Consider the following 24,979-nt stretch of genomic DNA (forward strand, 5'->3'; position numbering starts at 1 on the left):
GTAGATTGCAAAAGAAGTGGGCCTCGGTGTGTGCATTGTGGGCTTAATTGGAATTTGGTTTAATAAGATGATTAAATCATACAATATATAAAAGTTGAGATAAAAGTTGAGTTTTAGAAATATTTATAAAATTATTATTTTATATTTAATATTGTATCTTAATTAAAATTTTATTTGAATATATTTATTCATGCGTCAGTTATATAGATGTGAAAAGAATGCTATTTAATTTAAAATTAAAAAAGAAAGTAGTGGGAGGTTCTATAATAATGTAAATAAAAAGAAAGTGAGTGGGAGGTTTATAATGAGTGGGAGATTTTATAGTATTATTAGCTAGTCATGAAGTTTGAGAAACTTGTTATCTGGAAGAAAAATGTGTGGAAAGTGAGGAATAAGGGGGGAAGAGTGAGAATGTAGGGGAAAAAAGAAGAGGAAGATGTGTGATCTAGTGGAGGAGGTTTTTTTCGACTGGGTTTAAAGGGTGGAAGGTTGATAAAAAGGATGGGGTTGGGGGCCCGGTCGGTTTTTTGTGTACCCCCGGGGGGTATGTTCTAAATTTTTTTTGTTGATTTAGGGTTTTGTGACTTTTTAAATTTTTTTTAATTGTTGCTTTTGCCATGATAATTTGTTTTTTTCCAAACTTGCTGGAGTTTGTGAGTGTTTGGTTAAACAGTTAAAGGGGAGTGGCTAAGTAGGCATTTTTTTTTGTTGGAATAATTGGGTGAACAATTCCCAAAACCCTCTATGATGTTTAAACGGAGAACAAGGAGAAGGAGAATAAAAAAAGGGGGAGCGTACCTTAATTCAAAACAATTGAGCAGGGGTTTGTTTTGCGGCGGCTATGGATTTTCCCAAAACGATCGGGGGAAAACATTTTTTGCAAAAATTGTCGAGAGAATAAAAAAGAAAATCAAATTTTTTCCAACGTCGGGAAAAACCCCTAGCTTATATTTATATTAAATATAAACCCTTTTTTTTCAAATTGGTCCCTCATCAAATAGAAAATCTCTATAGTATCTTTTTTTCCATAACAAAAAAATCACTTTACCCCAAAAGCTTTTCTTTAATAGATAAACTTTAATTGGAAAAGCGAAAGAAAACCCTAAACTTAAATTATTTGTGGAAGCCCAAAAGCAATTTTTCCACTTGGGCAACAGGGCCCTTGGCCCCCAACCGGAAAAAACCCCAAAAAGTTTTTTCCCCAGTGTTTTTCCCGAACAATCTTATCATCAACCATACGACATAGGACAAAAGGGAGGAGTCACCATTTTTTTTCATGATTAAACCCATCTTTCCCACATCGCAAATATAATCAACAACGAGATCAATTATGGAGTGTAGCATGAAAATTTCTTTGGAAGGGTGATCATACATGTCTTTTTCCCAAACGGCCCTCCCCAAAAGTGAGATCAAAAAAAAAATAATGGACAAAACATAATACTTTTTTTTGAAAGGAATAACGAATTTTTTATAACTACATTTTCAAAACCGATATAAAGGAAATTTTAAAACTTCCCCCCCTTTGGAGCAGTATCCTTGAACAACATAACCCCCTTTTAATTTCATCCCCATGAAAACCTTGGGTGATAGCCCATGTGTTGGATTTGTAATCATCAAATCCTTTCCCCTTATCCCCCAATGTATTTGTCCTTTCAAACCCTTTTTTAACAAAAATTTTTGTTTTAGAATAAAATTTTTCCCAAGGTTATTGTCACTAATAACTTAAGTGGTCTTTAAATACCCTTACAATATCGGCTAAGGAAAAAATTTCCAGGCCCTATTCATTAACTAGATCCCCCAAAACAATTTCCCGAACTTTGTTGTCTTGGCGAAATTTCCAAGTTTTTGTTTCCCTTCCCCCACAAATGGCTCTAGGGAACCTGACAAACAAGCGTAACCTAAAATGAACCCTAAACCTTTATTAGCATAAAACAAAATCGGAATCTAATCCCTAAAGATCTCCCCAAAAATGATCGATTTTCATATGTGGGATGTAATGTTTAAATTCTCATAAATAGTTTTCCTAACCCTTTTTCTTTTCTTAATGATCCTATGGGTTATTGAAATACCCCAACATAAAACAATTAAAACCAAATTGGGTCTAATACATACTTAGAAAATTAGGCTCCCAACCCCGGCTAGGGAAACCCTTACCATTTTCTAAACCCAAAGATTTATCTTAGGGCATAAATGAGACTAAGGTTTGTCCCCCTTTAAATCATAGGGAATTTCTTTACTTGCAATTATGCATCCCCAAATCCCAAACCTTTCACTATACCCCTTCTTTTGACAATCGAAAATTATTTTTTTGTTTCCCAAAAAAAAAAAGGGGTTTCCCCCAAGATCTTTCATCTAAAATTTCCCTTTGAGAAAAATTTTTGGTTTAGTCAACATACCCTTATTGAAATTATTTCTTTTCGTTTCCCAAATAAAAAAAAATGCATTTGCTCCCAAAACTTGTGATCCCAACAATATCTTGTTCTTTGAATCAAATAAAAGAACCTACCCATAAAATTTGTGGTACCTTGGGAAGAGTCTTAATTGGGGTTTTGTTGAGATTGACTTTAAATGATATCACCCATGAGATTGAATGTTTACAACAATATCATCTTGAGTTTCTTAATAGCTTCTTCAATGAAAAGAAATTGATCGATCATTTGGAAGCATTTAGAAATCATCTGAGACTCCCCCCCCAAAAGTAATTTTCCCTTAACCCATTCTTCCCCCCCAAACAAAATTTCGGGGAATACTATTTTTTTGCCCAAAAAATTATTTCCCTTTTGTGGGATCAAAAAATTTTAAAAAACCCCAAAATTTTTTTCTAAAGCCCAAAAAGTGAGAATAATACTCGGAACTTTAATGCCTCCCCCCTAAGCGAACCCGACAAGGAAGAATGTTCATCCCCTTCCTTTTTACATATTTTTAAAGGGTTTTTTTAAATTTGGTCTTTTAGCTACACCACTCATGCTAGGCGACCCCGGCATGGTTTAAAAACCCGACCCCACTCTTCAAAATAAAAGGCAAAAGGTTTTTGACATTTTCACAAAAGTCTTTTACTGTAGTATTGCCACCATGGTAAATTTATTTCTTAATGCCTTTGTTGAGTTGGAGCCCCAACCCCACCCGAATTTTTTTGAACTTTTTTTAAAGCCTCACTTTTAATATATTAAATGTGGGTTGCCCCAAAACAAGAATTTTCTTTTTATGAATGATATAAAATATTGTTATCATTAAAGAAACCGAAGTAAATGAACCACAAATGCCCGCTATATCAATTTAAAATGTATATCTTTATTGACCCCTTATTTCTTTAGTTTGGTCGCTTTGATTCGATACATTAAATACAAAAATTTAAATTCTAAAAAAATAAGTGTATTCGTTATAACATCGACCAAGTCTCACAATCCTTTATTTTGAGATAAAAATCAAAACACTTGTGTCATAAATTAAAAATTTTCATCATTTAATTTGCTTAGTCCCCTTTGATTCAACATTAAAGCCCAAAATATAAAAGTAAATGGCAAAAAATTGTTATATGCATTAAAGCAGTGCCCACAATTTTAAATTATTTGAAGGAAGAATTTTAACTATTTACGAATGAAAAAGAAAAACCAAATTTGTTAAAGAGAAATAAAAACCCAAAATTTTTTCTAAAATACAATACAAAAAAGTATCCTTAAAATCGGAAAAATTCCGTCTTTAATAACAATCTACAATGCCCAAAACCTTTTTACTTCCACCCCATTTATCATATCACATTTATGATGTAACACAACATCAATTGACTTTTGTTGCTAACAGTCTTTGCATTGATAACCTTATGTAGTAGTAGCACCAAAAACTACCCTTAAATATCATTAGGGACTAAAGCCAAATTAACCCCAGCAGGACCAAAACAAAAATTTAACTTCATTTTTCCCCCATGCATGATATTTTCAATTCCCATATCCTTTTTTACCACAAACGAAACAATTATCATTATCCTTATATTATTTCTTTTGTGATGAACCCCCAAACTATAAAAAATATTTCAATAAATTTTTCTTAATGCCCCTTTCTTTATTCCTTGAGTCTTTAAAATTTTAAAAAAAAATGCAAACAAGTCCTTAGAACTCCCCAAATTTTTAAGGGAACTTTAGACATTTTTTATAATGTGCTCCCCCTATTTTGCATTTTCCTTTATTAAAATAAGCATGCTTGTCTCGGGCCCTTAAATTTTTTTACAAAATGTTCCTTAATTTTTGGGAAAGGTTTTTTGATTCCTTTGAAAAGGGTTGTAGGATGCTAAACCCAAAGATCAGTAGACTTAAAGATTGATTTCCTACTTTCGTAGTTTATCCTTTGATAAGAAATCTTTAAAAAAATAGAAAAGTAGGTTACCAATCCTTGGCCAAAAACCCCAATCCATTCAACCCGGAAACCCCAAAAAAATCTTTTGCAATCCTTAAAATTTACCCATTCCCAAAACTAACATATTGTTAATGTTGGAAGAAAGCTATGACAGAGACATCATAATTAAGCAGAGAAAAGGGGAAAAAAATTGTCGTAAAATAATAAAATTAAAAAAAAGGGAAAATCTCGAAATCGGCACAACATCCCTATCAAGTCTTTTGGATTTAAAATGAACTTGTAATTGGTAACCCCCATCGTAAAATGATCAAACATTTACAATAAATCGGGCCCAAATAGTGTTCACCTTTTTGGGATCACCTTTCTCACCGGGAAAAACCTTTGAATAATTGTCCGTTTTATCCCCAATTTATATGTATTTCATCCAAACATTAATTTTTTCCTTTTTTGGGGACTTAAACGCATTAAAAAACACACACTCATACCGTCCTAACATTGAATAAAAAAAGTCTAGACAAAGAGGTTACTTTTGCAACGTCATGTTGACTAATTTACTTTGAACATTAGTAAAACAAAAACGAGGTACCCAACACAACATCCATATCAAAATCGGCCAAATAATATAAACTTGTAAGTGGCAACCCCCTTAAGGTGGTTATACCAACAATAAGATCGGTAAGTGGAATCCCCCCTTTCACACCCCCCTTAAGAAAAATTTTAATAATTTTTCACGGGTTTTTTAATGTTTTATCTTAAGTGCCCCAAAAATTAATCTTCCCCTTTTGACTAATATCCACTTTTAAAAAAAACACACTCATTAGTAGAAAATAAAGGAAAAGGATGTACCCCAAAATTTGAATTCAAAAAAAACCGAATACAACCTTTAAAGGGAATGGTTTGTTTTCGGAATAAAGTGAAATTTAGTCTTTTTGATTTGCGTACCTTGGAAATAGGTGCTAAATCCCCGGGTTGACCCCGGTTTTTTTAAAATCTCCAACAACTAAAGCAAATTGTTGTCTCGATGGGATTTTGAAAAATTTTTCTAAATTCGATTTTCCAAAAAACGACATAAAATAAAATTTTTATGTTCCCAAGATCTTTAAACCCAACGAACATAAATACATCTAAAAAAAAACATCAAAACAACTAAATAAATCCAAAAAAATAATCTCTAGAATTTTTGAATTTTCCAAAACAATCCATAACAAAAAAACCCAATACTCCAATCAAGAAAAAATAGAATTAACCCAAAAATACTTTAACAGAACTGAAGACATATAACATAAAAAGGAATTCCCACGAATTCCAAATTTTACGAGCACAAAGTCACGACATACGTCATATATTATTTTCCACAGAACAGGTATATGCGTGAATATGAATTGAAATATAATTCCTAAAAAAAACGTGAATTATGCAAACAAGATTATGCATTATACAACAATGACAATCATCCCAAAAAATTGCATAATTATAAATTTACCAAAATCAATTTTCCCAAAAATGCCGGGGTTATATATTTAAGATATATGACATGAATACAAAAAAGGGAAAAAAACTCAAATCAAACAAAAGAAACTTGCAATTTAAAAATATCACAAATATCAAAAGTTCTTCTAGTTCTTTAAAAAAATATAAACTTTAATTTTTTAAAATATAAACCCTTTTAAAAAAAATCCCCCATCAAAAAGAAAATCCTATAAAAATCTACATTTTTTTATTAAAAATAAATTAAATTTTAAAAAACTTTGGCTATAGGTTGTTTATTGATTGAAATGACATTAACTATCCATTGCTTGGTGTTATAATCAGTAATTTTTTGTTTTCAATCAACACTTATTAACATAGGGATTAATATAGAAATGAGAAATCTATATAAGAATACTCTTCCCATGAAACAATTCTTGTATCAAAATTTCTCTACGACGCATGAGGAAAAGCCAGGTCTGCTAAAATATGCTGGAGATGATGATCTCGATTTCGCGTTCACCGTCAGTCGAGATAATTGGGAAACGACGTGATCACTGCAAATCATTAACGCGATGGCGAAGCAGCGATCGCAAGCGAGGAGGATAAGAAAGACGGGGATACGAACTTAGCGTCAAAAAGAGGTGTAATGTTGTGGCGGTCGTCGAACCGAAAGGCGATGCGTTCTCTTTCTCCGATGAGAAATGGTCAGCGATATCTATTGTAAGAAGGGGTGATGCAAATCAGAAAGATGAATTTCGTTTGTGCGGCAGCGTGGAGCATAGTGATAGATCGAAGTGGAGGTTGGGAGAGACAAAATAGAGGCGTATTGATTTAGGGAGATTCTTTGACCTTATAAATTTATAGCTTAGTAATGGTCTTTTTATGTTGCTCCAATTATTTTATTGAATAGTCTAGACTAGATGATCTTTTTAATTGTTTTAATAAATAAATTTGATTACGAATAATTTATGAGTTTAATTTATTGATTTTTTTTACTCTAACTTAAATATATTACTAGATGATATATTATGAATTTAATATATTTTTAAAAAATAATATTAATAATAAAAATTATACTCCATAATATATAAATCCTAAAAATAGAAGTTACAGGCCAAATGGTATGTTAAATTTGTTTTAATTACAAACTCTGTACGTATTGAATCAACTATATATTCAATTGTTTCATGTAAATATCTAGAAAATATGTTATTTTTACGCATTGAAGTCTTGCCGAAAATAACGGCATTTTCTATTCGAGTACCAATTTAAATCATTATGGAGATGGGTGAGATTGATTTCATTGGCTTGGAGGGAGCGAAATTCATGACAAAATTGTGGTATATCGCGGGGAAGGAAGAACGAATTCTCTTGGAAATACAGGTCTAGACATGGCATTACAGAAAATGGAGAGATTTATCAGAATGAGTCTATATTCTAAAGTTGTGAAGGGATATCTACCAATGCTCAAACGGCCAATTTGGATGTCAAATCGAATGGAAGGTCAAATTTAATGCAAAAATTATTTTAATTTTTTAATCATGATCGTGAATTACTATTATATTATTAGTGATTGAATTATAAAATTGTACCTACAATTATTATATAAAAGAAAATAATTTACAATGGACTACGCCAATACACTTCAAATATCTTTCATTTAAATTTAAATTTTTATTAAGTTATTGATACCGTAGATATTGACTAATCATAAAATAGATATAAATAATTTAATTAAACTATCATAATGTTAATAATAATATGTATGTATATTTTTGTCAAAATCACCAATCAATATATTTGTGTGTTATTTTTATTTCTTTGTTTGATTTTATATTTTTTAATAATTATTTTTTATTTTATATATTTATGATGTCAGATTTCATACAATAATATTTTTATCAATTTATAAAATTATTTTACAGTATAAAATAAGTTTAAATAAAAGAAAATGGATCATGCAACGTACGTGGGTGATACTAGTAAAATTCTAAATGGAAAAAAGACAACGAAAATTCTCTTAACTGAGTTAATCAGAAAATTATGAACTGGGATACCAATGAACAATGAAAATAAGTAGAGATTATAGTTTTAAAAAATTAAATCACATGCTAAAAGTTTAATATCAAATCAAATTTGAACTAACAATTTAAGAGCTCTACAAAAGGGCCAAATAATAAAACCTAAAATAGAACGTACAAAATGGCCTAATAATAAAACCCAAAATAGAACGAGATTAAGAAATACTGGGCTAAGGAGAAAAAACATTTATAGCCCGCATAATGATAAAAAAATATGGTAAGGGTGGTATAATCAATCATAAGATAATAAGGGTCACGCCATCTAGGGGTTGAGGGTCCCTAAACCCGTCTACTATCATATTCATAATCACAGTTTTTTCAGTCACAATTGATGTTGTTTGGAGTGTAAGAATATTCTGGAATCGTCTCCTAAGCTACTATAGCCATAAGATTCACCTCATATTTTTGGATATCTGAGATTTGTCCATACAAGTTCCACATGTCCATTCCATCTCGATTCAGGTCGACTCTCTCCATGATTATCGCTTCACTTCTCTCCACATCCATTAGGTTAGAATAAATTTACTTTTAATATAATATAAAAATAATAATTAAATATTTGAATTTGGTTTAAATAGTTAAAGATGGTGATACATAACCCAATGATAGACGTATATTGTTAATGACATTTATATAGTGCTTGCGTTAAAATTATTTAAAACACATAGGAAAGTGGAGTAAATTAATTTAATTTTCACCCCATTAAAATATAGTCGGCATATAATTTTCAGCCGAAATGGATGAAGCATAACAAAATGTTTCCAACAAAAAAATCATGGCAAACTCGATTAACAATTTGGATTTTTTTCTCTTAACGATGAACAGGTGAAATCAGACCATCAAATTAATCTATTATGTAAACAGTAAACATGCTAAACAACCTTCTATGACTCTAGGTTAGTTAAACACGTAACCTTAATTAAAAGTCATTCTTTATTGATTCTAAATATGTCTGGGAACATAAAATCAACTACTACTATCAAATCATCATTTCATTTGAACAAATGAAATTCAATAACTCATCATAACATGGAATAGAATTTCATATAGAGCCAATCAGCACATCGTGTGGACTGAAAGTAGTCTCAATTTGTGAACGATACAAACTTTAAAGCAAAATTACTAAAATGAAAAAGAAAGAGAAAATATTACTATAAAAAATTTCCATAATGAATGTACTATATAAAAAATATTGGTGGAAGAATAAAAATGGGAAAATAAGATTACTTTTTATTGACAAATAAAATATGAAATTAACTAATCATTTTTAATAATTGTTAGTATAAATTTACCAATTAAATGTTCTTCTTTCTACCTAGTCGAGAAGACAGGTCTTCTCCAAATTTTCTTATTATTTTATTCTTATTTTCACCTATAAATAACCATAAATTCTCCATTAACACAACAGTTCCTCCATTTTTTCACCCATAATGTTTTTATTCTTGGCGAATTTAATTGTGTCAGCTTCAAATTCGACCAGTTTATAAACATATTTATAGAAAGCCAAATTGCAAACCGATGTCATATTTAAAAAACTTAGTGGCTTCATCTCTAGGTGGACGAGAAATGCATTGAGTTTAAGTCACTAGCAACCATGATATTAGTGAGTACTTTTTTTAATTTAAAATATGAAATTGGTATGCTTTTATGGAATTCTCTACTTTGAAACTTTGTATAGAGTAAAGTTCGAAGTTTGGTGGTTTCCTATCTAACTCAAGAATATACACATCTTAGATTAAGATTTGCGCTACCTCTTGGCATGTTTAGAAGACTTTTCTTTTTCTTCTCCCTTTTTAATAATTGTGGACCTATATTTTTATGGTAAAACTCGAATTATCGTTTTATATTTCAAGATGCAACATAAACGTCGTTAGTAATTTTAAATCAAATGATTATATTAATCGTGAATTAGTGCATTTATATAGCATGGAATTATTGCCCGGATTCTATAATTTAAGTCTATAAGTTACCAACTATTTCATTTTTTTTAATTACTATATATAATATTAATTCAGTCGGGTATTTTTAGGTATGCAAGTGCACATGATACCCGGATTCTTCATGTGAATGGAACTAGATATCCTTATCCATTTCATCACCCCCTATGAATGAGTTGAATTTAAACTTAACCCTAATTTATTTCAATTTCTAACTAGCCACTTTAATTTCTTTAAAATAATGGATTGAGGTAAATAGTAAAGTACATTATTCTTTTCCTCATTGAAAAAATATTTTAAGAAAATAACGTTACATAGGTTATGTTAATTTATATTTCTATTTGTTAAATTTGTCTAATCTAAATTGACTTGAACCACGTCAACAAGTCTTCCCACTCAATACATGCCCTTCGTGATACGGTGTCCTAGTTTGAAGTTTTTTCCAACTTCGTTTATGGTATCTGAAAAAGAAGACAAATAGTGTATATGACTAGTCGATATCAACTCCAATAACGTTAATTATCATAATACTCAATGAATGCCGTTTGGATCCCACCAACATAATTCCGACTTCACCCACTTCACACTCTTAAGTGATCCAACACACCATTATTCAACCGAATATAAATCATACAATTCTCTTCATGTCTCAAATTACTACTATCAAATACCACTTTCTCTATTCTATAATAATGAAGTTATTTGTCATTTTATACGTTCTATGTAGTTGATCTGCTTTCTTTTAATAAAAGTCAACGTATTCTTCTCATTTACTTTACTCTCTCTTACTTTATCGTCTTTCTATCCTTTTCATTTCCTACTTTATTTTCTTTTACTTAACTCACTCATCAAAATTATTCTTAAATCGTGTACCAAAAACGCCACCACCGCCACAGAACAGAGGAAGTACTATGTAACCCTATTAATATTATATACATGCATGGTGTGAATAGGAAATGAAAATGTGAAGTGACCTTCTCTGATATCCTACAAGGCTTGAAATAGGATTATATAAAAGCCCCAACGTGAATTCGACGGCGTAGCTTCACCTATATATACTCAACTACGGTAGGAGCTCTTTCATCCTAACCAAAAATCAGCACTCTCTGAAATGGCGTTTAAATTAACCAAACTAATAACCCTACTTGTAACTTTCTTACCACTTTCTTCCCTTCCATAATCTACACAACCTTAAACCAAGGCTCCTCCCTCTCTTCTCCCGGCGACGTCTTAGTCTCACCATCCCGCATTTTCACCGCCGGCTTCCACCCCGTCGGTGACAACGCCTACTGCCTCTCCATCTGGTTCACCCACGCCAACACCGTCGTCTGGATGGCCAACCGCGACCGCCCGTCAACGGCAAAGCCACCAAACTCTCCCTCCTCCACTCCGCCAACCTCCTCCTCCTCGACGCCTGGACCACCAACACCGCCTCCTCCACAGCCGTGTCCCTCCGCGGCAACCTCGTCCTCAACTCCTCCTCTACGTGATATGGAGAAGCTTCGACTCTCCCACAAACACGCTTCTCCCGGGGCAGCGCTCACCGCGAACACAAAGCTCACCTCATCGGCAAGCCTCGCCAACCACTCCTCCGGCCCCTACAAGCTCTACTTCGACAACGACAACGTCCTCCGCCTCCTCTTCTCCAAATCCGACCTCACCACCGTCTTCTGGCAGAACAGCTGGCAGTCGGGGCGGTCCACCTACAACAACAGCAAGACCGCCGTCCTCAATCACAGAGGAGGATGATGCTGGATGCCGATGGCGTCCTTCGTGTCTACTCATGGCGGCAAAAGTGGAGGTGACGTGGCAGCTCCGGTGCCGCCGTGCAATATTAACGGCGTCAGCCTCTGCACTTACAGCTCCGCCGGCGACTGGTCGCAGGGATGCGTGCCGGATCTAGATCGGAGATGTGACAGCGGCGATGTGTTCCTTCGTATTAGCCATACCGAGTTTTACGGTTAGACATTGGATTCAAGCAGAACAAGACGTTGGAAGAGTGCGAGAGCATCTGCTTGAGTTACTGCGACTGCAGAGGGTTTCAGTATAAGTTTGATTGGGACTCCCGGGTTTTTACAACTGCTTCCCCAAAACCCTCTTATTCAACGGATATCAATCGACCGGATTTGATTCCCCGTTTTACTTGAGATTGCCACCAGCGTCGACGAGGCCTCTCCAACTCCAACTTCAGTGCAACAACAACTCTGTGGTGGAACTAGAAAGAGTATACACGAGGGGGAACAAATACGGTCGGTTGAGGTCCTTGGCTTGGTGCGTGGGCGTGCTTGGCGCGGTTGAGCTTGTATGCGTGTTGGTTTTCTTGTACAAAACGCATGCGTCTGGTGAGAAGCTCCGCCACCAAGGTTTCATCCAGGTCTGTGAGGGTTTATGTGCTTACCGTGCTTTAAAGTTGTACGAGGAATCGAGTTGGGCCGGGTCTAGGCTGAGTTTCTGATGGTCCTGGACTGGATTGGCCTAGGTTTGATAAATGGCCCAATTGAAGCCCATCTCAATATATGAGCCCAGCCCAGACTCGGTTCATTTTGCTGATGGATCGAGTCTAATAAGCCGGCCCATACTGGGCTTGTGCTAGACTGGGTTGGTCCCGCCCAGTTGACAGCTCTAACTGTGCTCTCTTGCTATGAGAGTGTCATATATAGTTTGCCTTATTTAGTGTGTGTGCTTGGTTTCTTCCAGGTTGCCACCGGGTTCACAAGGTTCACATATGAGGACCTCAAGAAGGCGTCACGCAATTTTAGTGAGGAGATCGGCAGAGGAGGGAGTGGTGTGGTCTACAAAGGCATGTTGGCGGATAACAGAGTAGCAGCAATCAAGCGCTTGAATGAAGCTAGCCAAGGAGGAGGAGAAGAAGCGTTTCTGGCTGAAGTAAGCCTAATAGGAAGATTAAACCATGCTAATTTGATCCAATGTTGGGGCTACTGCGCACAAGGAAGCATAGGTTACTCGTTTACGAGTATATGAGGAACGGATCCTTAGCGGAAAATCTAGGCTCAAACAAACTTGACCGGTCAAAATATTTTGAAATCGCGTAGGAACTGCAAAGGGTTGGCATACTTGCATGACGAGTGCTTGGAGTGGGTTCTGCACTGCGACGTGAAGCCTCACAATATACTTCTGACCAATTACAATCCCAAGGTAGCGGATTTTGGCTTGTCAAAACAACTCAGCGAAGTGATCGAGTTGAGAATTTGGATATGTCATTGATACGTGGCACGAGAGGGTACATGGCGCTCAGAATGGGTGTATAATTTTCCCATAACTGCAAAGGTGGATGTCTATAGCTATGGGATTGTTGTGCTTGAAATGGTCACTGGAAAAGGCCCTAAAGAGATTGATTTTGATAGTGTAGAGGAAGACTCGGAAATAGTTACCAACGGGATTGAGGAGTCTGATGGATTGAGGAATCTAGTGAGAGTGGCATTGCAATGTGCACAAGAGAAGAGAGATGCAAGGCCTAGTATGAGAGAAGTCGTCATATGTTGCTCGCTCATTAAATACAATCGAGTCTTATGAACATTGTTTAGTTGAATATTTGAATAAATATGATTCAGTATTTATCTTGTATATTCTCGTAGCATAGAATTAGTTTTAGATTATGAATTCTAGTGAAAAATTTCGACAACATTTCATATAACAATAAGAAACTATATGAGCTTCGTGTTTTGCCAATTTATTTTTAGATGGAAAATTGCTAGAAAAATTAGGTCAATCACAAAATTTTTAAAATGACCGATGATATCTTAGATTTTGACATTTTTTCTCAATCATCCAATGATCTCATATTTGAGAGAAATTGTGCATAATATGACAAACATAAAATACTACTATGTGACAAAACATTCGACTACTTAAGAAGAAGACATAAAATATACTCGATTAGTCATTTCTTTAATTTTGATATATGTATGTGTCACATTAACAAATCCATATACTAGCATGCTATAATTTTTCATTATGTAGCAGTATTAGTTAAAGAAAATTTTCAAAATTAGAATATAATAATCATTTTAAAATTATGAGATAAATCAAAATTTAACTAAATTAAATTAGAATTTTTGAAAAATGGACGTTTTTTTTTTTAGAATTTGAAAAATTGACGTTTGTACTACAAATATTAGATCCACGTGAGCATTTTAAAGTGGGGAAAGGGAGAAAATAATCTCCACGAAAAAAACAAAATCATTTCTCTTAGCGCGAGAAAAAAACAGCCAATTTCAAAATCGAGGTCGATATCTCAATCACGAAAAACGACGTCGTAGGAACATGTCTTGGCTGGCTCGCTCCATCGCCGACAGTCTCCGCCTCGACGACGGCGAAGAAGATGCGACGGCGGCGGTGGAGGATGTCAATAAACCCGTACCCGACTCCGTTCTACGTCCCACTGAGAACGACGCCGTGCTCCGGGAGGATCAGCCTCGCCACTCCACCTTCTCAATCGAAGATCGCCCGCCGGATAGTGATGGCGGCGCCGGTGACAATCACGACGATCGCCGTGGGCTAAAAGAGGATTTATCGGAATTTCGAGAAAGTCTCACGCGTCAATTTTGGGGCGTTGCTCTTTTCTCGCTCCTCCGCCCCCGCCGCCGCCTCTCCCTCCGCCGCCTTTCGTCAATAGATCGAGCGTACGATCGGAATCTGATCCGGCAGGTACGGTCAATGCTGACGATGAGGAGGAACAAAAAGAAGAATTGTCGGAGTATGATGAGAGAGGGTCTGGTGGATTGGGGAATCTGCGGAATTTTCTCCATCGAAGGATGACGATGCATTTCATTTGAGGATGCAGTAGGGATTACTGAGGAAGTATTGGCCTTTGCGAGGAACATCGCGCATCATCCAGAAACTTGGTTGGATTTCCCAATAGAGGAAGAGAGTTTGATGGTAAAGAAACTTAGTTTTGTGGATTATCAAATTTGATTGACTTCAGTTTGAGCTTTCCGTCATTGTTTGGTCTGACTCTGTTTTTGGCTTTTGCTATGACTTCGTGTAGAATTGAATTGATTGTGGATGGCTGATAGAATGAGAAAGTTGGACTACCTGTGAATGCTGTATAATCTGGTAAACTATTTTGAGGAGTTGTTAGTAATCATTTCGAAACATTTGGAAGAAATGTCCTTTGTTTCCCTTCAGCTATTCAAGCCAAGAACTATTAGAAGTTACTATCATTCATGTAGCTTATGAATTTATCTTTGTAAAAAGGTTTGATCTTTTAGAAGAGAATGCACAGGCAAAGACAAATATGGAGCAAGCTCGGTTTATTGAGTTTACCTTGTAGCACTGAACCTGAACTAGGGATGATACATACAGTAAATAAATAGAAGATTTTGATGACTTGTGACTCCCTCAGGGATTGTCACGTACATTATAGAGTAGTAAGTTGATTATCTAGATGACTTTAAATATATGGATCTATCTTTGTTGAGTAAACGTTAGTGTCAATCTGCAAAACCACATACTTCTGACTGAGCTGTTTCATATCATCGTAGCTAAGGTGACTATATTAGAGCATGTTCTTGATCGTTTTGAAGCCAATCTGGCTGTTGGTTACTTGGTTTGCTGGTCATTTGCATGCTAGTACAAAAATGAACCATTTATGTGCTCAACTCTGTGAATTTTGGTAGAGGGTTTGGCTGATCTTCATTTATCTCCAGGGAGAAGAAGTCCATTATAATTTGTATAAATGGTCTTCGACGGTCTGAATGAAAAACTCATTCTACATAATAGCAAGTAGACTTTCTCCTTTAAAAGATGCTTCCATTTTTGCTCCAAAAATTCTAGTATAATTATTTTTCAGCGCTTTCTTGTTCCAAGATATTCATTTTTGTGGTCGCTATTCAGGACCTCTGTGAAACTTTACCTTCAACTTTCCTTTAGAAAGAACAATATTTTCCTTAATATTTTAATATAATAGTATATATTTTGTTTGTGTTCATTTTTTGCAGTATAAGCAGAGAACTCATTTCAGAAGATTTTGAGTCTTTTGCTTGTAAACTCATATAATGAAATCACGTTTGTAAAATGTTGGCACCTTTTATCCGTTTCTCAATACTATAGTGTAGAAGGTCTGTATATGTTCTCATGCGACATAATCTTTCGATGAGTGTGTCCCTGAAAAGAATAGTGGTTAAAGGGTGATTATATGAATGCTTGCACACATGGATACATGACTTGTATCATTCAGTGGTTGCTACTGATTATTTCCTATTTTGAGCTGGAAGGAATTGTTGATTATGTTTAGTCAGCGATTGCAACTACAGCTATTATAATGTGCATAATATTATCCTAAATGTTAATATATTCATAAATTTATACGTTGATGGGCTATCTAATCTAATTATGATATCTCTTTTCATCTTTCACAGATTTTGATGTATCCGAGGCCCAGTACAAGCATTTGTTGGCAATTGAACATTTAGCGCCAAGATTAGCAGCTCTCAGATTTGAACTTTGTCCAGTCCATATGGGTGTGGGCTACTTTTGGATGGTCTATTTCGTTCTTCTACACTCAAGGTTGAATAAACACGATGGTAACCTGCTGTCTTCGCCACAGGTTGGTTGTTACTAATGAATAGAGAGATTAACATATCCAGATATCAGTACTTTGATTTTTTCGACAAATTGCAAGATGTTTTGACCCAGATTTTAACTCAATGACCTGACCTACAGAATGTTTAGATACAGTGGTTCTATGTTTCATTTAGTTAGGTTCCATGGTTATCATTTTTGGGATAATCAATAGAGTGCTTCTTGTGTAGTAGTAATAAATAGGTACTAGGCACGCCTCTAACCCTACCCCCCCACCCCCCTCACAACACACACATATCCAAGTATGCATAGGTACCATCAGTAACTTTGATGTTATTTAATAAGAGACTGATGGTGATCATGGTGTAGTTGGTTACGTGACCCAATTGTTAGAACTTTGATGTTAGAATATTACAGACGCACAAAACATTACTGGATTAAAAATGGACTTCACAAAATGAGCATGGCATCTTAAATGATTGTCTTCTTAGGTGGCGTTCGGTTCGTTAGATAATAAAATAGTGAGATTCACTATTGGATAAGTCACAATAGGATTTGTCTAGGATTAAATTAGTCATAGGGTGAAGGTGAGATTGATATGCAATCCAATCTTGCCATTATGGAGGCGGGCCAAGATACATTGTCACGGGCCAAACTTTTGAAAAAACGCAACCAAGCCAGTGATAAGATTAGTCATGACATTTAATCACAAGTAATCATGGCAACCGAATGCCCCTTAATGTACTGCCGGTATTCAATCGAAGCAGATAGCTTACCTGTCACACGTTTTCACTTTCTCTTTTCTATTCTTCCTACAAATCTCATTAATTTTGGAAGTCAAAGTTGGTTTTTGTTGTTAAAGAGTGTCAGAGTTCTACTGGCTGGCTTAATGTTGTTGCAGATAAATCAAAACATCTGCTATATAAACGAATAATTGAATGCAATTAGTTTGCCTAACTTTTTTATTCATTTGCAGCTTGGCAAGCTAGGGCCATGTGGATACATGAGCTACAAAAACAAACTAAAGGGGACTCCTATTGGTCCGGAATAAGTAGTTTCCAATCCAAAGGTGGCACGGACTCACCCCGTGAAAATATTGTCTGCACTTATGATGATGTCCAGTATGGAAATGAGACAGACTGGAGGTCAGTTTCTGAATCTTCAACGCATCAAATGACCACTGAGCATGAGATTGAGAAGCACGTACTCGACAAATTCAGTTTGTTGACAAGTCTGTTATCAAGGAAGATCCACCAGCCATACTTCGGGATAAGGAGATTGTTGTGGGTTCTTCCGTAGAAATTCCTGTGCCAGTTGTGGCTGTTGTTGTTAATGATGACGATGATGATGATGATGACTGGCTTAAAGATGACTCGGACTTAATTGGGTATACTGGCACCTCACTTAATTTGAACGAAGATGATATATCATTTAGTGATTTAGAAGACGATTTAGACTCCACTGTACCATATAAATACAAAACAACTACAGCTGAAAGGAATAGAACAACCAAAACTCCATGAGTCAATCTGCCAGGGAGATCGCTCTAGAGAGCATCTCTCGGGAGGGCATAAGTGGAATTTGTGCTGGCCTTTCTCAGTCCACACACGTAGCACTCGTATTCAGCTGGTTTTCCAGATTGAAGGAGTCACGAGTCGGTTGTGGATCACTCGTATACTGGTTTTCGAGATTGAAGGAATCGTGAGTCACTTGATCATGCTTGGTTGTGCACAATTTACTACACTTCTGGTAAGACCATCCTTGAACCCTAGCTGCTAAAGTTCGCTGCACGCGATGAGATTATAGCGGAGGTAAATATTCGATGATATCATGGATTTAGTATATTGTATGATCACTAAAAGCAGCGAGCAGGAACGCCCTTATTCTTATTTATGGTACTTGATATCTTGAAAAGCTGAAGCCAGCAGTTTTTGGTTTAGCCTTTGTATTTGTTGTTAGACAACTATAGATTCAAATGTAAGATTTCAAACTACAGCTGTTTGGATGTACATATGACAAGGAAATGCAAAAAAACATAGTAAATGTTTGACTGAGTTTGGTCTGTGGTAAATTGATGTGAATATTTTCTTCACAACAACCCCCAAGTTAATGTTATAGGTTGTGGTTGGTTGTAATATTCAATATTCTACCAACCGCATGCTATATAGAAATTATCAGCTAGTTTTAGAAACTATGTCAATTAAATCCCTAAAACAACTTTTATTTTAAATAGCATAGCTTTGATTTTGTCTTATAGTTGTTTTTGTTAGTCCTATTTTGTTGTGTGGAAGAATAGTTGGTGTTTATAGTAAATAAACGAAGCCGTACAAATTAATTACTACTATTCATTTAATTCGGAGGGACGTAATCAATTGCTAACTAATTATCAATCCTAAATTGAGACCAATTTTCAACCATTAGATTAGAAGATCTTGTGGTAAATATAATGCAAGTGTAATATATTTTAAATTTAAATAATTATTAATTAAATTAAAAGGGTATTAATGTCAAATCCTATATGTAGTCAAATCATCTCAAATCTTTAAATTTACGTAACTCTCTCAATTTAAATTATTTTTTCTCAAAAAATATATCAAATTAAAGTTAATTTATTAAGGATTTCAACGAGATCCCAATTGCATATGTTTATTGACGTTCGGATGATGAAATTTGATATTTTTTATTTTAGTTTTCGTAAATGTTGATACCCAGATTTTTATCAACAAATACATCAAAAAAATCTTGTAAAAATCTCAATAAATATGTGTTGATATTTTCTTGTACTAATGTTGATATTCTTATATCATATTGTTGATATTTGTAATATACAATGTTGATATAAAAAAACATTCACGAAAATTATCATATGATAACATAATGACGATATTACCCTTTTGTTGATATTTTGTCTACTATTTATTGAGATTTGTGAGCTTTAATCTCATCCACTCATTTTAAAATCCAAGGGTGGAGATTTAGTCTTGATTTTGGATTAGGGATAAGCATTAGAATAAGATCCAATTCAAAAGGACCATATTTAGATTAAAATCTTAATTTTTTTCCATGAAAGTAACCACGATAGCGTACGCTGAAAGAAGTCTTTCACGTAACATAGCACAAACTTTTATTTATTTATGTAATAATGCAAAATCCGCACTTAAAACATGTTTCGAATTGTTGAGACCAGTTCATTTGAGTGTACACACTCTCTAATAAAATACCTTAAAACAATTTAAAGATAATTTTGTACTCAACTATTTAAATTTTAAATTCATGAGTATCAGAGTATGTAAACAAATTTCTAATGGTATATGTTCATAAATCACGAGAAAATTTGCACAAAAAATAAAATACACCATGTAAAAATCTAAGCATACTTTCTACACATAACAAATCATACTTGAAGAAGAATGATCATTTGGAGATTTATAGTTTCATCCCCTTTATTAAAGTGGACAATACCGTATAACAAATTATAAGTAACGAAATATATTCATTCCTCTCATATTATCTAATTCAACAATATGTATGTACATTATTCATTTGTGATAAAGTATACAACCACATTCTATTATTGAAAATTGGAATACCACATCTAAATAACCAATACATACATACATACAAATCTATGAGACAGACGATTATTTAGCTATATTCAGAAGAAAGAAAAAAAGAAATCACGTGATCATGGTCGCAGAAGCACGTGCCAATTTTCATCAACCATACAAGAATCCAAGCTATGGATATTGCTAAGTCACCAATCTCTCATTTTCACAAACACACAACAAATATGCCAATCTTTCCATCTGAATCCCTAGAATTAAAATTCCTCCCCTTTTCCCATTGATTTTCCCTCTCTTTCCCCCTTCCCTATTTTATATGCACCACAGTTTTGACTAGCACAATTTCTCCCCCTCTCTCTCTCCGACGACTCATCCCCCAAGGTACGTATGATCAAAACCCATCCCGATTTCTCATGTATTCGGTTAATACATAGCGTCGAGGTATCGATTACGTGTGAAAAAAGGGGACATATACTGTCAAGTTGCAATTTTGGGGGGTTTTCTCTGAGTAATCATTAGACCAATCAGAGTTTAGCAAGTACCGAGGGCGAGGGTTCTTGGTATTTGCAATTTTTATCCTGATTTTTCGATTGAGGCGAAGAGCTCGGTTTCTTTCTTATTGGACCCCGGGGTTTGAATTTCGGTGAGCTCTGGGGTTCAATTCATATCTAGTTTGTTTCGACTTCTTCAATTTAGGTTGTTTTTTTGTTCTTTTGAAGCTCTATGGATAGTGAGTTGGTGAAAAGGGGTTTTGATTTCACTAGAAGGAAGAGGAAATGGTTGGTCGTGGTGGGATTGGTTGGGGTTTCGAGCTACGGTGTGTATAGGGTGTATCACATGCCGTCTGTAGCTAGGAAGAGAAAGAGAATCTTGAAGTTTTTAGGATCCCTAATTTCAGTGGCTGAAATGGTTTCTGATTCCGCGGAGATGATGACAGTGGTGTCTAGGGATTTGAAGGAGTTTTTGGAGTCTGATTCGGATGAAATCCCCAATAGTTTGAAGCAGTTGTCGAAGATTGCTCGCTCTGCTGAGTTTTCTGAGTCAGTAGCTCGTCTTTGCCAGTCGATGACAGTAGGCGTTTTGAGGGGTTATAGGGTAGAGAATAGCGCGAGTAACGTTCAAGGAGATGGTGATCCGAGCTTTTCTGATAGGCTTGTCGATAAGGTGATGTCGGATGCTGGTGCAGGATTTGTCTCGGTTGTTGTTGGTAGCTTTGCTAGGAATATGGTGTTGGGATTCTATGCTAGTAGTGAGAATGGCCACTCGGGTGTGATCCATGAGAAGTCGAGTTCCTCATCGTGGTTAAGTGTGGTGTCGGATGATAAATGCAGAGTGTTGGTTGCTGATTGCATCAAGAATTTCGTTAGCTCTGCTGTTACAGTTTACCTCGACAAAACCATGGATGTCAATGTCTATAATGAGATGTTCTCGGGCTTGACTAATCCTAAGCATCATACTAAGATGACTGAGTTCTTCGTCTCCCTTTGTAATGGGGCTGTCGAAACTCTTGTAAAGACCTCTCACCAAGTGCTGACAGCTTCTCCGAAGAAGGAATCGAGTGAAGCTCCAAGCTTCGGAAACAAGATAGGATTTGAAGCAGAGACTCATTCTAGAAAGAATGGGAATGGTTCTGTTGATCTTCAGAGTAACGGATGGGTCAGTAGCGTTTCATCAACACTGGCTGTACCGAGCAATAGAAAGTTTGTGCTTGATGTCACCGGGAGAGTGACATTTGAGACAGTCCGATCTGTCATTGAGTTTTTCTTGTGGAAAGCATCCGAGGCCTTGAAAAAGAGTGCGAACGTGGTTCATGAAAAGGTTGTGGAACGAGGATACGAAGTTGTGAGATACGTTGGGGCCAAATCCACCATTATCCTCACCATTTGTCTCTCATTGTTTCTGCATATCATAGGCAGCAGTAGGGCATTGGTGGCTGCTTAATGTGACCGCGTTCGTCTATCATCTCCAACGTCTTATCTCCTCCCACGTCTCTGCATACATGGTCTCAGATCCTCAAGAACTCAAGGAACTTCTTGTTTTACATATTGGCTGTGGGTGAAAGCAATTCTATATACTAGTTCTTGGCTACATGGTGAAAATTCATACTACTTATTTACAAGTTTTATAAATTCGTCTATTATATTTACAGTGTAGAATATATTTTTTTTACAATTTGAAGTGCCTTATACTGTCAGTGGACATGAATTTGTACAGAAATATTTGATGACCACTTATGCTTATTTCTAGATATAGTAAACATTGATTTAGAGATTTGATGATGATTTTCCCCTTTTACCTACAACTAGTATCACGTCTCATTAATATATTTTTAACGCATTAGTATTCAATTTTAAATTAATTAAATAAAATTAGGATTAATATTAACAATAAATAATATGATTAATAATTTTAGTTATATGAGAATAAAAAATCTATACAAATAAGCATAATATATTTGAAACATAATGAATAATTACTCATTATTTTTAAAACTTATTTATACACTACATTCACTTTAAAATAACTCGTTTGTCACCACATTAGTCTAAAGAAAAATAGCTAAAAGATAAAACAAAAGTTCTGTTACTAATTATTCTTCTTGTTATTGTTACAGCTCCACTTCACCTTCTTAACTATGACATACACCGGTTGCACTCATCTAATAGTTTCAATAGCATCACTGTTTATCAATTTATAACAATTACATCAAGTACTGCAAACATGTAGATGTAGAAGAAAATTGACAGGGAATCAAGACCAAGATTGAGCCTCTCATTTTAATGCTACCTATCAACCATTATGTCATTGAAAAACCATAAATCACTACAACATAAAAGGAAAACTAAGCTGATTTTCCAATACGTAATAGTTCCAAACCTGGTTGTAGTCTTCTATCTCACGTCCAAATCGAGTGCACCTGACTTACAAATCAGAATTAAAACCTTTGGAAGCAGTCTTCCATAAGCTTGCTATGATCATATGGAATAGGAAAATGTACATATTCGACGTGATTTATGAGCATCAAAAAATATGCCATACCATTCTTTAGTTTTAGTAGGGATTCCCAAGGCCGAAGAGATGCAATGAAAAACTCATAAAAGACAAAAGATTGCACACTTCTTATGCACTATACATAATTTATAAATGGTCCATTTACTTTACATAATTGATAACATACTCAATCCAGTACTTTAACTTGAAAGATAGAAATTATCAAAGGCCTTGGCATATCGCCAAGTTCCAACCCCGACGGCTCAAAAACCTCAACACTACACACATAATTCACTTGAAACAAAACACCAAAAGTAGTCGAGATGAGGTTCAAGTTCGTCGCAGCAGAAGCTTGAAGGCACAGCTGCAAGCTCGACTCTACCCGTCCACTCCTCTGCTGGTTTCAGGGTGATGTTCTTCTCTATTGCTGCTGCATTCACACATGGCATCTGCTTATATTCTTCGTCGTCAAAATCTGCCATCGCTTTCGACTTCTTCTCCCATGGATTCCACACGACTACATGGAAAAACCATTTCATTGTATTAGGCCACATACAGGAGGTTGTTGGTATTCAAGGAAAAAAGATAAGGGTGATACATACCCATATATGATTTTAAAGTTGAAAGCACACACGCAGAGCAAAAAGGAATTTCTAACGGATTTTTCTAAAGCAAAACCTGTTCTGCCCATAGCATTTCAATTATAGATTTATGGGAATGACCTCAAGTTTGACTGGATCAGAAGTAGTTCCATCCACCACTCCACTAATCCAGAACTGCTCCATGATTCCGAGTAGTATCAAACATATTACTGATAAAATATATTTTTTTTCAGTAATAATTTTTTTTTTATCAATATTACAAAAATTTCATAATGGCAATCTTGTGAATACTTCCAAAACTCTCCTTTTATATATTGTATAGATGACTAATAAGGTGAATTATGCAACATCAACCTTTTGTTATGGATTCTATAAATGTTAGCTGCCATATTTTTCTGTTTATCAATCATTTAGTGTACGATTGCAGTGTAATCTAGTAGTCAAACCCCGAGTGTATGAATGTTTTGCTTACACATAATTGCGGCTCCACGTTGCCCGGGGGGTTGAAGGACTCCACCGCTCGCCCATGAGGATCGGAAAGTTCTATTGAATTTTAGGTTGTGGTCAATGTTGCCTACTCATGGTGTGGCAACTCCACCTCAATCCTTTGGGTCAGGGTTTGCTTACGCTTTTCGTCAGTGCCATTGACAATCGTTGCATCGCCTCTGTCTTTCGACGCCGGTGACGATCTTTTTCGTTGTGTTTGAATATTTATAAATTATCTTTTTTGTTTTTCTTTTGTAATTTTCTTATAGGAACTTGATAGGAATTATCTTTCTTTTGTTATTAGGATTTGATAACAACATTATAAAGAAGCAAAAGAGGTCCTTCCAATCACACTACTCCTCGAATAAAAGGAATTTATCTTTTCACACCTTCCCAATTCATCCGTGAATAAGAGTGCTTCTAGCTGCTTCGCATGCTTTTATTATGGCGGTTCACGGCAGAAATGAACGAAAAGCGATATGAACGTGCTATTTTTGTTATTCTAGCAATGATGAAATATAATTTAGTTGCTAAAAATTATCTTGTCAACTAATAAGTTGGGAATTCAAATCATTATAAGATTATAAATCTCAATAAAAAGCTTCTTTCTTAATAAAACTAATGACTTTTTCCCAATTTGTCAATAGAGTATTTTGGCTATCTATCATATATATAATTTACCACATTTCTGAATTTACATTTAATAATAATTTACTACTTTTGTATGTCTTTCTTTGTGTGACCAAATGAAATAAATACACCACATATGTATGACCATAATTACTTAAACTGTTATACAGATTTTAATAAATTATTTATTTTTCTTATGTGAAATGTCTTTTTGACATAATGTTTATATGTCTCTTTTTCTTATAATTACATTTATATATTGTTTAGCAGTACTACATATTGGTGTTGTTTTGGAAAAAGATAACTAAAATTATGAAAAATAAATT

General features: G+C 35.0%; 2 protein-coding genes, 1 long non-coding RNA gene and 1 pseudogene across 3 annotated transcripts; all 4 read left to right on the plus strand.

Moving 5' to 3' along the window:
• The first annotated feature begins 11,014 nt into the window (after window positions 1-11,014).
• Window positions 11,015-13,372, plus strand: LOC125198092 (annotated as a pseudogene).
• Window positions 13,373-14,727: 1,355 nt separating this feature from the next.
• Window positions 14,728-16,337, plus strand: LOC125198086. The gene is made up of 3 exons (XR_007172346.1): window positions 14,728-14,737; window positions 14,847-14,914; window positions 16,219-16,337. It is a non-coding gene; the product is annotated as an uncharacterized LOC125198086 (long non-coding RNA).
• A 762-nt stretch (window positions 16,338-17,099) lies between these two features.
• On the plus strand, window positions 17,100-17,904 carry LOC125198093. The gene is made up of 3 exons (XM_048096533.1): window positions 17,100-17,166; window positions 17,358-17,584; window positions 17,626-17,904. The coding sequence occupies exons 1-3, from the start codon at window positions 17,100-17,102 to the stop codon at window positions 17,902-17,904; spliced, it is 573 nt and encodes a 190-aa protein (XP_047952490.1).
• A 2,319-nt stretch (window positions 17,905-20,223) lies between these two features.
• LOC125198084 (protein PHLOEM PROTEIN 2-LIKE A10-like) lies at window positions 20,224-22,184 on the plus strand. The gene is made up of 2 exons (XM_048096531.1): window positions 20,224-20,325; window positions 20,664-22,184. The coding sequence occupies exon 2, from the start codon at window positions 20,668-20,670 to the stop codon at window positions 21,883-21,885; it is 1,218 nt and encodes a 405-aa protein (XP_047952488.1). The 5' UTR covers window positions 20,224-20,325; window positions 20,664-20,667; the 3' UTR covers window positions 21,886-22,184.
• The last annotated feature ends 2,795 nt before the right edge of the window (window positions 22,185-24,979 follow it).

Source organism: Salvia hispanica, unplaced genomic scaffold, assembly GCF_023119035.1.
Source record: "Salvia hispanica cultivar TCC Black 2014 unplaced genomic scaffold, UniMelb_Shisp_WGS_1.0 HiC_scaffold_1199, whole genome shotgun sequence".
NCBI classification, from domain to species: Eukaryota; Viridiplantae; Streptophyta; class Magnoliopsida; order Lamiales; family Lamiaceae; genus Salvia; species Salvia hispanica.